Here is a 14752-nt window from a genome sequence, read left to right as displayed (position 1 = left end):
TGTGGAGTAAGGTAAAGCAATCAACCATAACTAATTCATAGAAATCATCAGTCCTAAAACTGATGAAATCAGTGATTCCAATGATGAACAAGATTGCTCATTACCAATGTTAGCTGTTGTTTTTAAAAGTACTCCAGGGTGTGACACTGTTGACAAAGAAAATGCTTCTGAATGGTGTGACGTGGGCCACACAGAGCCAGGTCATGATATGTTGGGTGACAGTGCTATTGTTCAGCGAGTACAAGGAAAATCTGAGGTGGTGAATGACAGTGACAAAGATGACAACAATCATCTAATTTCAGAAACAGCAATCAATTGTGCATCAGCACTTCAATGGTCCAAAGGGTTACTAGACTACCGGGAGCAGCAAGAAGATGCTCCTCTTTCTGACTAGTTGGTATTGCATAAAATTCGTAGTGTGATATGTAAAAGACAAGCTACCTCAGTGGGACAGAAATAAATTCAAAACTATTTTGTTTCAAAGTCATGTAGTGTAACTTGAAACTGGCTTGCACTCTGTTCTTTGTAAGTACTGTATTTTCACACAAAGTACGAAGAATAAAGTAGAATTTATAATAAAAATTAATTAAGTGATTTTAATAATGACATTGTAGTTAATTTTTGTTTTCGAACAACTCTAATACCTTACCTTTAATTGCAGGTTATCTACAGAATTCAATTATCTGTGGTTTTCAAGTTCCCAATTACACGCATAATAAAGAGTCCACTGTATTAAAAATAATAAGCGTGACTTTAAATTTCTTTTATGGTGTAATAGTATTGCTTGTAATGGCTTTCTGTTGATATGGCCTTGTCCTGTGTAATACATACAGTAATGTATGTATTATGTTTTATCTTAGTCTATGACAGCCCATTTGCAGGGAAACAGTTATTAATTTTCAAGTAAATTTTATGTACATTTCCAAGTGTTGCAGTCTCTCCATTAGGCATGGTTATAATAGTTGCATTTTTGGACATAACAATAACAATAACAATGACAATGACAATGCCGACAAGAACAGCACCCTGAAGATTGATCCCTATAGTATACCTGTAGTGATTGTTCCCCATTCTGACAACATTGTTTCACTGTCGGTAAACTTTTCGGGATGTGATGTTGTGGTCCAAGTAACTCTTCGTTCCTGATGCACTGGACATCCAGGACTGCACTGGACATCTTCAGAGGCGCTCTTCTGCTGAGTCTTGCAAGACTCAGTGAAAGAGCATATAAGGACAATGAAGATAAGAAAAGAGATATTAGGTCTCATATGGAGGCATACAGTCAGTCTCTTTCCCCTCACTCTATTTACAAGTGGAACAGGAAAGGAAATGACAAGTAGTTTTACAGGGTAACCTCTGCCACGCACTGTACATTGACTTCCGGATTATGAATTGTGAATTGCAGAGTAGTTACCTACTTGTAGTGTAAAAGTGAGCCAACACATTTCACCATTTACCATTTTACAAGGCCTACATCCATTCCAACTTGACTGTGGCTGCATAATGTATGGCTCACTAAGAAGATCCTATCATGGAATATCAGTTGCCACTCAGCATGGGAGTAATGCTTGTGAAAATTGTGACCCCACCATTTGAGCCATTATTTACAAGCTGCTTAAGAGCTAAAAAGTCTTTCCAGTTGCAGTAGAAAATCTTATCTAAAACTATCAGATATAGTCACTATGAGAAAACTGTACTGACTTCAAAGGTATTTATGAGCAATTTAAATATTATCTGAAGAATTATCTCACAGGAACGTGTACACCCAGTATTAATATGTTGTTCCAAAGTTTAAACAAAAACCATCATGTTTCCATTAGAGACCCATATTTATTTCACATCTTTCAAAGTTCAAGAAAGAATATGCTTAAAATTTGGATGACCACAGTAATTCTTATGGCGGTTGGCAAGTTTTCGAATGTGTGTGTAACTAAATTGTGGATTCCTTCCTGCACTGAAATAAGTGCCTTTAAGTTTTTATGTTGGTTGTTCTTGTTTCTCATTTTATGAAGTGAGATATTATTTGCAACACGCTTCACTAAGGAATAAATATACTGAGAAGCAGTAGTCACATATCCAGTTTCTTGGACCGGCTTTTGCAGGGTGTTATTGCATTCACACTATAAAAATGCAGATTGCACCCTTTTTGTGGACTCTGAAAACTTTTATTTGACTTGAAGAGTTACCCCAAAATGTTATTCCAAACAATACCTGACTGTTGTATGAGTATCTGATCAACACTTGAAATAATTGTTGAGATATTAAAAATTGCCTTAAACCTAGAAATTATAACTTTTCATTACAAGCAACCTCCTGATGCATTATAATTTTCTCTGAATATGTCAGTGGATGACATAAACTAAACATTTTGTTGCTAAATAGTCAATGAAACAGTATTTTGTTCATAAAACTATCCTCTATGTAATATTTTGAGTTAAATTATTATTTGTAATTGCTTGACATTATGAGTGAGGCAATAAATACAGCATGTACGTGATGTATGAATTTTGGAATTTTTAATAATTAATGTTATTGCACAGTTGCCAGTTTATGTATTCTGCAAACAAAGACAAAAAAATTACTTCTGTCCTCAAGACAATTAAAACTGCCTTGTTTTGAGTTCATTTGCTTTTCAGTAAATACTGATGACTTTTCATAGTTGAAGATTGGTCAAGGAGGGAAATTACGACATTGTCTGCAAAAAGGTATGAAACTGATCACGTGCAATATTTGTGAGACAGACACAAAGGAGAAAGATCGAATGTTTCAAGGAGTCGTGATTCAGCTTTAGTTGCATGAGGGCATTTTGCTTGGTGCTCTAGTAGTTTTGTAAGAATATGTTCTGATCTGCTTTTGTTGAGAAAATTGAATAGCTCAGAAACTGAGGAATACAGTTCCGCTTCATATTACATCTCCAAAAGAAGTTTTCAGTCATATCAAATCTCTTTAAAAAAATGTACAAGTAACTTGAGGAAATCTGTTGTAAAATAATGAAATGTTGTTCGTCTAAATGTAGTAATACTTGGTCCAGTCCCATTAATGTGACTACACTTATATTTGATGGCAGCATGTAATAACCACTCACAGCCCTGACGCTGGCTATGAGAGCTTTTCACTTGCTGTGTTACCAGATAAGTAATTTAGCTAGTAATTTAATTGTTTTGCTGTACATTCTATAGTACTTCTGTGCATTAGTATCAGGTAGACTTGATAAATTGAAGGATTCAGTTTTTATTTGCGTCTGAATAGGAAAAGCAAAGTTTCTGTTAATCACAGTTTTGCGTGTACACAAACGTTTGTTTACGTTCTTAACTGATGTTAATATGTGGGATTATCAATTAATTCAGTGTACAATACTCAGTATTTATGTTTATTAGTATCATTTAGACTTGAGGCATTGAAGGTAGCAGTTTCTATACGTTTTATTAGGTCTTTTTTCGCGTGTACGTTAATTGTTGTGTACATTATAAATATGAGGGTGAATCATTTAATGTTAGTGTACAGTACTCAGTATTCACGTTCATTAGTGTCATTTAGACTCAATACATTGAAGGTAGCAGTTTTTTATATGTTTTATTAGCAAAAGTGATACTGACAGTGGATTCTAACCTCACTTGTAAATGTTTTGACTAGCACAACCTTCGAGCGTTAACAGATAAGCAAACGTAAAATATGTGGTAAATTAGTATTACACTACAGTATCTAGTAAATCAGTGTTATAATACAACTTCTGAGCCCTTGTCACATACAGTTTAAGATAAAACTCACCTCGCCTTCTGCTTAATTCCCTTAGCTTGTTGTGGGCTTTGGTGATCATGTACTGCAAGCCCAACGGTTCCTATAAAGTAGAGTTCTTATTTGTGCTTTACATTCGAACTCTTATTGTTAGCTAAAGGTTTTGTTTTGTACCTGCATCTATCAGTGTACAGTACTCAGTATTTACGGTTATTAGTGTCATTTACACTCAATACATTGAAGGTAGCAGTTTTTATAGTTTTATTAGGTCATTTCCACATGTATGTAAATATTTATTTACATTACATTACATTATAAATACGAGGGATAATCAGTAGGTGTAGCTTACCATAGGTTACTGTTTAATTCTTCAATAATTTTTCGAACAAATGCAAGGATGGCTGACATAGTGTTTAGTGTATCTGGGATTGTAAAACTGTTAAGATCCTTAGATGCCAAGGAAGGATCTTAGACGCCAAGGAAGGATCTGGCCCAGACGGCATCCCCATAAGATTTTGTGCTGACTATGCTAAAAATACAGCCCCATTCTTATCTATCAGAGATCATTGGAACAGCGGAAAGTTCCATGGGACTGGAAGAAGGCCCAGGTCATTGCAATCTATAAAAAGGGTAGAAAATCAGGTGCACATAATTACCGGCCAATTTCACTGACATCGATTTGTTGTAGAATCATGGAACATATTTTGTGTTCAGACATAATGACCTTCCTAGACTCTGAGAAGCTCATCTGCAGAAACCAGCACAGTTTTAGGAAACAGTGGTCATGCGAGACACAGCTGGCCCTCTTTGTGCATGATATACAACAGGCTCTAGATACCGGCTCCCAGGTTGATGCCATATTCCTCAGCTTTCAAAAGGTGTTCAACTCAGTTCCGCACTGTCGCTTGCTCCAAAAAGTATGCGCTTACTGGCTATTCGATGACATATGTGGTTGGATAGAAAGTTTTCTAACAGACAGAGAGCAGTATGTTGTCCTGAATGGGGAGACTTCAACAGAAACGGACGTAACGTCAGGTGTGCCCCAGGGCAGTGTAATAGGTCCGCTGCTTTTTACGATTTACATAAACAATCTGGATGATGGTGTTGACAGCAGCATTAGACTGTTTGCCAAGGATGCTGTAGTTTACATGAAGGTAGTATCACACGAAAGTTGTGAACAAATCAATGAGGATTTGCAGAAAATAAATGTGTGGTGTAATGACTGGCAGTTATCTCTCAATATTAGTAAGTGTAACCTACTGCGTATAACAAAGCGAAAATCCCCATTAATGTACGAGAAAAATATAAATGCCCAGTCTTTGGAAGTGGTAACATCTGTCAAGTATGTGGGTGTGACTGTTCAAATTGATCTCAAATGGAACAATCAGATTACACAAGTAATGGGTAAGGCGAACTCTAGATTGCGGTTTACTGGTAGACTCTTGAAGCAATGCAGTCCTTCAACAAAGGAAATTGCTTACAATACTTTAGTTCGTCCAGTCTTAGAGTGTTGTTCGTCTGTATGGGACCGTTACCAGTTGGGTCTGATTCAAGAGATTGAGAAGGTCCAAAGAAGAGCGGCAAGAGTTGTGACTGGTACATTTAGCCATCGTGAGAACGTTACAAATCTCATAGACAGTATGAAGTGGGACAGACTTGCAGATAGACGACGCGCTAAGCGGAAGGGGCTGCTCACTAAATTCCAAAATCTGATCTTCGTCGAGGATGTAGAGCATATAGTATTACCACCAACTTTCATATCGTGCAGTGATCACCATTCAAAGATAAGATAAGATTAGAGCTCATACTGAGGTGTTCAGGCAGTCTTTTTTCCCTCGCGTGATCCACGAGTGGAACAGGGGGGGAGGGGGGGGGATATGACTTTGGCGCAAATAGTGCCCTCTGCCACACCCTGCTTGGTGGCTAGCGCAGTATATACGTAGATGTAGATGGCAGGTGGCAGGTGGCAGCACTAATAGCGAAGGGCATATAAAGCATGTCAGGGGAATGCGGGAAACAGTGCAGTCATTGTTGTAAAGTGAAAATGGAGTGATTTATCTGATATCCAAAAGTGCATGATCATTGGCTCTCAGGCGAAGGGAGGAAGCTTTTCTGAAATGGCTAAGTTTGTAAATAGTTTGCGTGAGCTGTGATTAAAGTATACCGTGCATGGCAAAATGGCACTATCCAAAACTGGTGCTGAGGCAGCTGTGGTGCACCAGGGGCAGCAGATGAGGGGTGAATGATGGTTGCAGAGATGTGTATGAGGGGCAGAAGATCAGGAGGTGTGTATGAGCAAGTAGACATACAACTGCTAACCATCTGGGTGCCCAGATAAACCAAGAGGCTACCTACAGTGTCTCCTTAATGGGCGATCAGTGAATGTTGCTGCGTATGGACCTCCACAACAGGTGCCTACTTCATGCACCCATGCTAACTCTTGTTCATTGGTGACAAATGCTGGAATTTGCATGTCAGCACTGCAACTGGATATCCGCTGAGTGACAACAGGTGGCTTTTTCAGATGGATCATGTGTTATGCTCTATCAGACAGTTGGCCGTTGGTGTGTATGACCGTGCAACAATTATCAGAAGCGTTCAGGCTTGAGGAGGGAGTGTTATAGTCTGAGGAATGTTTTCGTGACATTTGTGGATGTTCTTGTTATTCTCGAAGGCATAGTGGATCAATGAAAGTATACATCTGTCCTTGAGGCCCTATCCAAACTGACATGCAGGTCATTTTTTTCTCGGCACAGTGGTTCTACCAGCAGGACAGTGCAACATGTCGCACAGATAGCAGTGTACATGTGTGGTTCAAAGAACACCAAACTCCCTGGATTTTAATCCATTCGACAATCTGTGGGACCAACTCAGTCATGCTGTTCACGCCATGGATCCTCAACCAAGAAACGTAATGTAGCTGACCATTGCACTGAATTCAGAATGCCTCCACATTCCTGTTGGTACCTTCCAGAACGTCACTGATTCTTCTTGCATGTCTGTGCTGCAAAAGATGGTTATTCAGGCTTTTGACTGGCGTTCACATTAATGTGAGTGGACTGTGTATATCGAGCTATTTATGTGGTGAATCTTTACCACATTAATACTTTCCCATAGTAACTTAAACATGCTGTTGTCAAGTCACTCCTCAAAAGAGACAAAACATCAGTAAAGGGTTACCAACCCATCTCATTACTATCAGTATTTTAAAAGTGTTCAAGAAGATAATATCTAATGGACTTTATAATCACTTGGTACAGGAAACATACTCAGTAGGAAACAGGTTGGATTTCATAAAGTAGTGTCAGCTGAACATTGTACTTCCTTGGCTAATTTTGTTTTGTGGGCCTTAGGCAGTGGTCGAAGGACACAAATTCTGACCACGAAAGTTTGTGTTATATGATGAACATTCTAAATTTTTCTAGACATATGATATACTAGAATCAGAAATTACTACTATTGGAAATATTTTGTGATGTAACTAAAGCTTTTGACTGTCTGAATTATGATATCCTAAAGTGAAAGTTCAAATATTGTATATAGAATAGTAGGCACATTAGGTTCATGGTTTTTACCTTATCTGTATGAGTGAAAGCAAAATGTTCAGTTTATGTCAATAACACAACAATTGGCACTCATAATTTGAAGCAGTCAGACATGCTGTACCCCACAGTTTGATTTTAGGTTCTTTGTTGTTTCTTACGTAAATGACCTACCACTTACAAATTTTACCCATTTTGCAGATGATACAAGTATACAAATAAAAAGTACCAACAATCCTCTTACTGAAAAAATCAATTAATGAAAATCCAAACACATCAACAGGTTGTTCAAGGCAAATGAATTATCACTGAATTTCAACAAGACTCAGCACTCACAGTTCACTACTTCTCTTAGAACTCCACAAGCTATAAAAGTAGGTTTCTTAAAAAATTAAATACAAGAGGTAAAAAGTGTCAAGTTTAGGGGGCTGCAGGTTGATCACAACCTTGATTGGGATTAATTACTTGCCTTAGTTTGACTTTGTTTGCAGTATGCACGATTACAGCTGTAGGTGAATTAAGTATGAAGAAATTAGTTTAATTTTAGTATTCCATTCACTAATAAGTTACGGAATCATTTCTTGGGGAACAGTATTTTCAAAGTACTCAAGTTTAATTCTAGAATGCCCTGCAGAGATCTAGTCAAACAAATGTGGTGACAACTACTTAGCGATACATGTATTCTTTAAGGTCCATTGCCATTGCCAATATTTCTCTTCTCTCAAAAAAATTGTGAAAAGCATGCATACATTATTAGGAGAGCAAACAACTTCCACAAAGACTTCAAGGGCTTAACATTAGTACAGAAAAGTGTAAGATGCATGTATACAGATGTATTCAACAACTGTGCCAGAGCACATTAGATTTCATGTAAATAAAGTGGTGGTGTTTAAGCCTCTTACTCCACTGAACGCTCACAGAAACTCAGAAATTTAATGTTGAAATGAATTTGACAAATAAAATGTACAACTTCGAAGCCTTCACACATCCCAGACACCACTCTACGTGGAATATGACTAATGTAATGCTATAACCAAAAGTGCGTTTTTACTCTTAGCATACAGTGAATTGAGGCAGTGTATTTGTTAAGCCACTGGCCTTAGCTTTATGAGGCTGGAGGTTCATGCTCTGGCTAGCCATCCTGATTTATGCTTTCCTAAGCCATTTCAGGCAAATACTGGGCTGGTTCCTTCAACAAGACTATGGCTGACTTTATGCCTATCCTCTTTAAACTCGTTTGTTTGTGTTCATGCAGCTGCATATATGACATGATGTTTTTCCTCTTATTAAGCTGCAATATCCTGTACAAGTATAAAAATTACCCAGTCAAATAAATTATTATGCTATGCTGTTCTATTGAATAATGTTTCAGAAAGTTTTAAGTTTGTGCTATTATTACGATTAAGATTGTGATTGTATTTGTTAGTAAACTGTTCTCATATCTGTTTTTATATTACAGTGATAACATATACACAGATGTGTATGGAGCTAATTTGTATGAGAAATACTTGAATGAGAAACCAGGTGCACACAGCAGCCCAAGTGCTCAGATTTTAGATACCATCATCAAACGGGAATTTACTGAAACTCAGAAGCTACCTGAATCATGCTGTAGTATTTTAGTTGAGGTAAGTACTGATTGATAGGCTGGATTGCGCATTGCATGCCCAACCCCTTATTTCCCCCCCCCCCCCCCCCCCCCCCCACACACACACACACACACACACACACACACACACACACACACACATTGTCCAGCATGTGCACTACAAATACAAACTTCTCTTGCTGAGACAATACCGCAATTTGTACGTAAGCTGTTACATCCATATGTTACAATACAGTTAGCCTTCTGCCGCCGAGCATTGTGCCAGCAGTGCCCAAGTAGCAGCATTACTGCATTTACTAGGCAGTCTTGTATTTTAATAACTGTTTAAATTTTGGGCCGAATTGTTGTGCTCTCTGTAGGTTAGTTCAGACTTTCTTTGCACAACGGTATGTAGTATGGATAGGGACTGCGACTGCTGTGTTCGGACGCGAGCTGAGTTGGCATTTCTTTGCTCCAAGCTTCAGGTAGTGTTGGCTTCGGTCACACAGCTTGAGGCATGCCAATGGGCATCACTGTGGGGGTCTGGATGGGAGTTTGATGGGGACAGCCAGCTCGTCCAACGCATCCCACGATTGGACTACGGCTGTGGCTGCCCGGGATACTGTCCACATTGAGGCTGACCCCTCACCCATGGTAGAGTGGGAGGTTGTCTCGAGGTGTGGCGGGGGCGAAAGACATCCCGGAGGTCTGAACGGAAGGCCTCTCCAGTTTGTCTGACAAACCGGTTTCAGGCTCTGTCTCCAGCTGATACTGATCTTCGGCCGGACATGGCTGCTTGTCCTGTTCCAGAGGTTGCCCCTCAGTCTGCAAGATCCGGGCAGCCGCAGAGGGTGGGCTTAGCTGGTAGTTGGGAGCTCCAACACCAGGCATGTAATTGGGCCCCTTACGGATATGGCTGCAAGGGAGGGGAAGAAAACCAATGTGCACTCCATGTGCATACCGGGGGGAGTCATTCCAGATGTGGAAAGAAAGGGTCCTTCCAGGTACCATGAAGGGTACAGGGTGCACCCATCTGCAGGTGGTCGCTCATGTCGGCACCAATGATGTGTGTCGCTATGGATCGGAGGAAATCCTCTCTGGCTTCCGGCGGCTATCTGATTTGGTGAAGACTGCCAGTCTCGCTAACGGGATAAATGCAGAGCTCACCATCTGCAGCATCGTCGATAGGACTGACTGCGGACCTTTTGTACAGAGCCGAGTGGAGTGTCTGAATCAGAGGCTGAGACGGTTCTGTGTCTGTGTGGGCTGCAGATTCCGCGACTTGTGCTACAGGGTGATGGGGTTTCGGGTTCCGCTGGATAGGTCAGGAGTCCACTACACACAGCAGGCTGCTACACGGGTAGCAGGGATTGTGTGGTGTGCACTGGGCGGTTTTTTTTTTTTTTTTTTTTTTTTTTTTAGGTTAGATGGCCTCGGGCAAGTACAGAAAGGGCAACAGCCTCAGAGGGTGCGGGACAAAGTCAGGGCATGCAGGGACCAAGCAGCAATCGGTATTGTAATTGTAAACTGTTGAAACTGCGTTGGTAAAGTACGGGAACTTCAAGCACTGATATAAAGCACCGAAGCTGAAATTGTTATAGGTACGGAAAGCTGGCTGAAGCCAGAGATAAATTTTGCCGAAAATTTTACAAAGGCACAGACGATGTTTAGAAAGGATAGATTGCATGCAACTGGTGGTGGCATGTTTGTCGCTGTTAGTAGTAGTTTATCCTGTAGTGAAATAGAAGTGGGTAGTTCCTGTGAATTATTATGGGTGAAGGTTATACTCAACAACCGAGCTAGGTTAATAATTGGCTCCTTTCACCGACCTCCTGACTTAGTAGCATTAGTGGCAGAACGACTGAGAGAAAATTTGGAATACGTTTCATATAAATTTCCTCAACATGTTATAGTCTTAGGTGGAGATTTCAATTTACCAGATACAGTCTGGGACACTCAGATGTTTAGGGCGGGTGGTAGGGACAGAGCATAGAGTGACATTATACTGAGTGCACTATCCGAAAATTACCTCAAGCAATTAAACAGACAGCTGACTCGTGGAGATAACATCTTGGACCTACTGATAACAAACAGACCCAAACTTTTCGAATCTGTAAGTGCAGAACAGGGAATCTGTGATCATAAGGCCATTGCAGCATCCCTGAATATGGAAGTTAATAGGAATATAAAAAAAGGGAGGAAGGTTTATCTGTTTAGCAAGAGTAATAGGAGGCAGATTTCAGACTACCTAACAGATCAAAATGAAAATTTCTGTTCTGACACTGACAATGTTAAGTGTTTATGGAAAAAGTTCAAGGCAATCGTAAAATGCATTTTAGACAGGTACGTGCTGAGTAAAACTGTGAGGGACGGGAAAAACCTATCGTGATTCAACAACAAAGTTAGGAAACTATTGTGAAAGCAAAGAGAGCTTCACTGCAAATTTAAACGCAGCCAAAACCTCTCAGACAAACGTAAGCTAAACGATGTCAAAGTTAGCGTAAGGAGGGCTATGCGTGAAGCGTTCAGTGAATTTGAAAGTAAAATACTATGTACAAGCTTGACAGAAAATCCTAGGAAGTTCTGGTCTTACGTTAAATCAGTAAGTGGATCGAAACAGCATATCCAGACACTCTGGGATAATAATGGCACTGAAACAGAGGATGACACGCATAAAGCTGAAATACTAAACACCTTTTTCCAAAGCTGTTTCACAGAGGAAGACTGCACTGCAGATCCTTCTCTAAATCCTCACACAAACGAAAAAATGGCTGACATCGAAATAAGGGTCCAAGGAATAGAAAAGCAACTGAAATCACTCAACAGAGGAAAGTCCACTGGACCTGACAGGATACTAATTCGACCCTACACAGAGTACGCAAAAGAACTTGCCCCCCTTTGAACAGCCATGTACGGCAAGTCTCTAGAGGAATGGAAGGTTCCAAATGATTGGAAAAGAGCACAGGTAGTTCCAGTTTTCAAGAAGGGTCATTGAGCAGATGCGCAAAACTATAGGCCTATATCTCTGACATCAATCTGTTGTAGAATTTTAGAACATGGTTATTTGCTCTTGTATCATGTCATTTCTGTAAACCCAGAATCTACTCTGTAGGAATCAACATGGATTCCGGAAACAGCGATCGTGTGAGACCCAACTCACTTTATTTGTTCATGAGACCCTGAAAATATTAGATACAGGCTCCCAGGTAGATGCTGTTTTCCTTGACTTTTGGAAGGCGTTCAATACAGTTTCGCACTGTCGCCTGATAAACAAAGTAAGAGCCTACGGAATATCAGACCAGCTGTGTGGCTGGATTGAAGAGTTTTAAGCAAACAGAACACAGCATGTTGTTCTCAATGGAGAGACGTCTACAGACATTAAAGTAACCTCTGGCGTGCCACAGGGGAGTGTTATGGGACCATTGCTTTTCACAGTATATATATAAATGACCTAGTAGATAGTGTCGGAAGTTCCATGCGGCTTTTCACGGATGATGCTGCAGTATACAGAGAAGTTGCAGCATTAGAAAATTGTAGCGAAATGCAGGAAGATCTGCAGTGGATAGGCACTTGGTGCAGGGAGTGGCAACTGACCCTTAACATAGACAAATGTAATGTACTGTGAATACATGGAAAGAAGGATCCTTTATTATATGATTATATGATAGCGGAACAAACACTGGTAGCAGTTACTTCTGTAAAATATCTGGAAGTATGCGTACGGATCGATTTGAAGTGGAATGATCATATAAAATTAATTATTGGTAAGGTGGGTACCAGGTTGAGATTCATTGCGAGAGTCCTTAGAAAATGTAGTCCATCAACTAAGGAGGTGGCTTACAAAACACTCGTTCGACCTATACTTGGGTATTGCTCATCAGTGTGGGATCTGTACCAGGTTGGGTTGATAGAGGAGATCGAGGAGATCCAAAGAAGAGCGGCGCGTTTCGTCACAGGGTTATTTGGTAAGCATGATAGCGTTACGGAGATGTTTAATAAACTCAAGTGGCAGACTCTGCAAGAGAGGCGCTCTGCATCATGGTGTAGCTTGCTGTCCAGGTTTTGAGAGGGTGCATTTCTGGATGAGGTATCGAATATATTGCTTCCCCCTACTTATACCTCCCGAGGAGATCACGAATGTAAAATTGGAGAGATTCGAGTGCGCACAGAGGCTTTCCGGCAGTTGTTCTTCCCGCGAACCATACGCGACTGGAACAGAAAATGGAGGTAATGACAGTAGCCCGCCGCCACACACCGTTGGGTGGCTTGCGGAGTATAAATGTAGATGTAGATGTAGATATGGAGCCATGATGACTGAGCTGTCCTTGCAATTTGGCAGTTTGGTTTTAATTTGGGGAATTAGGCAGCCAGTAGAATAAATTAGAAATCTTGTACAGCCAAGTGATGGAGGCGATTTATCATGTGTGACATGGTGTCTTAGTACAAGGTCCCTAACACCCCAGACAGGCAAGGTGCTGATTTACAAGTAGCAAGACTTCACCCACAGTTAAATCATGTGGTGCATATTACTTGGAATGAGTAGTCAAGCAACTGCAAAAAATACTCTTAAGACATTAAAACTGGAACTATCAATTTGTTTTTCCAATTGTGGTTGTAGGATATTTCTTTTTCATTTGTTTCTTGTTGACATAACACTATGCTTGTCGTGAAGTAGGAAATAAGGCTCACAAGAGAAGACAAGCTTTTGCCACACAGTGGGATCCAATTTTAATATTGCAATCTATATTTATTATTTTTTAGAGAAGTGTGCCCACAAGAAAGTGATTGCATAATGCATATTTCAATAAGAAAATACTTTGAGTTCCCAAATTTCCTCTCTGCCTCTGTCCCATCCCATGTGCTCCCGATTTTCTGTACCCTGGCAACTGGCACTGTTTGCTATGTGCAAACTCTGTTTCTGCTTCTGATTCTCTCTCATAAAATTGGTATAAATAGAACACTGTCACTCTTAGATGTTGGTGCAGTATTTTCCTGTGTCCCCAATAATGAACATTAAAGGGGCCAAATAGCCACACAGTTTATCCACTAACACAAACACCATTGCCAAATATTCAACACCCCCCCCCCCCCCCCCCCAAAGTGTAGGCAACAGAGAGATGCAGCACAATGGTACTGTTGGCTATTGTGTGACAAAGTGCACTACCACTTGCTACTGCACATCATCCCTTTATTTGCATTTTTATATCCTGACTTACCTATTATAAATATTAAGCCTATCAATTTCCTTTGGAGCCCCAGACACTAGAAGATTTTCTGAGCTGTTAATTTATACACACATCAGTAGCCTCTGGTTCATTTTGGTAGGAGCAATATGTGTATAACTGACATGTTGACACGGGCACCAATTAGTTAACATACAACCCTCATATCACTACTAGGAGGTGCCCTAGAGTTTCCATATCAGGTAGGCACATGCCATTTGTCAACATTGAATAAGTTTTCCTCTTCTCAGCACATGAACTGTTCATAAACAGAGCTGCTGGCATGAAAGCTGATAAATAGTGCTTTTCATAATTTGGAGAACTACCACTTCTCATCTACAACAGCAGTAGGTGGTGTGTGCTTAGGCAATGCTGCAGCACTTGCCTAGCAAAAGATTACTTGTAAGTGCCAGTGCAGATATTTTTCTAGGCCCATTACTTTTTGTGCTATGATTCCTTGGTGTCGATGTTCAGAAAACTACATAAATTGTGTGAAAATTGTTAGAATGGCTTAGAGTATGGGAGTTTTCATTCCTTTTTACCTATAATGGTATAGGTCACGCCCATGCTGGGTCTTAAATTGATAGTTGTTCAAGTATACATTAGCTATTTTTTCCAAATGTGGTAATTGCATATCTGAGAACTGTTAGACAAACAAATGGGTA

At 40.1% G+C, this 14752-nt stretch overlaps 1 protein-coding gene across 1 annotated transcript in view; it reads left to right on the top strand.

Annotated features, from left to right (window-relative positions):
• LOC124722933 (haloacid dehalogenase-like hydrolase domain-containing 5) overlaps nucleotides 1–14752 on the top strand; it is a 130955-nt gene that overhangs the window by 97818 nt on the left and 18385 nt on the right. The window contains exon 6 of the mRNA XM_047248093.1: nucleotides 8737–8905. Coding sequence (XP_047104049.1) covers nucleotides 8737–8905 — 169 coding nt within the window. The remainder of the gene's footprint in view (nucleotides 1–8736; nucleotides 8906–14752) is intronic.

This window comes from Schistocerca piceifrons, chromosome X (genome assembly GCF_021461385.2).
Source record: "Schistocerca piceifrons isolate TAMUIC-IGC-003096 chromosome X, iqSchPice1.1, whole genome shotgun sequence".
Lineage (NCBI taxonomy): Eukaryota > Metazoa > Arthropoda > Insecta > Orthoptera > Acrididae > Schistocerca > Schistocerca piceifrons.
This window is presented reverse-complemented; position numbering and strand designations above follow the sequence as displayed.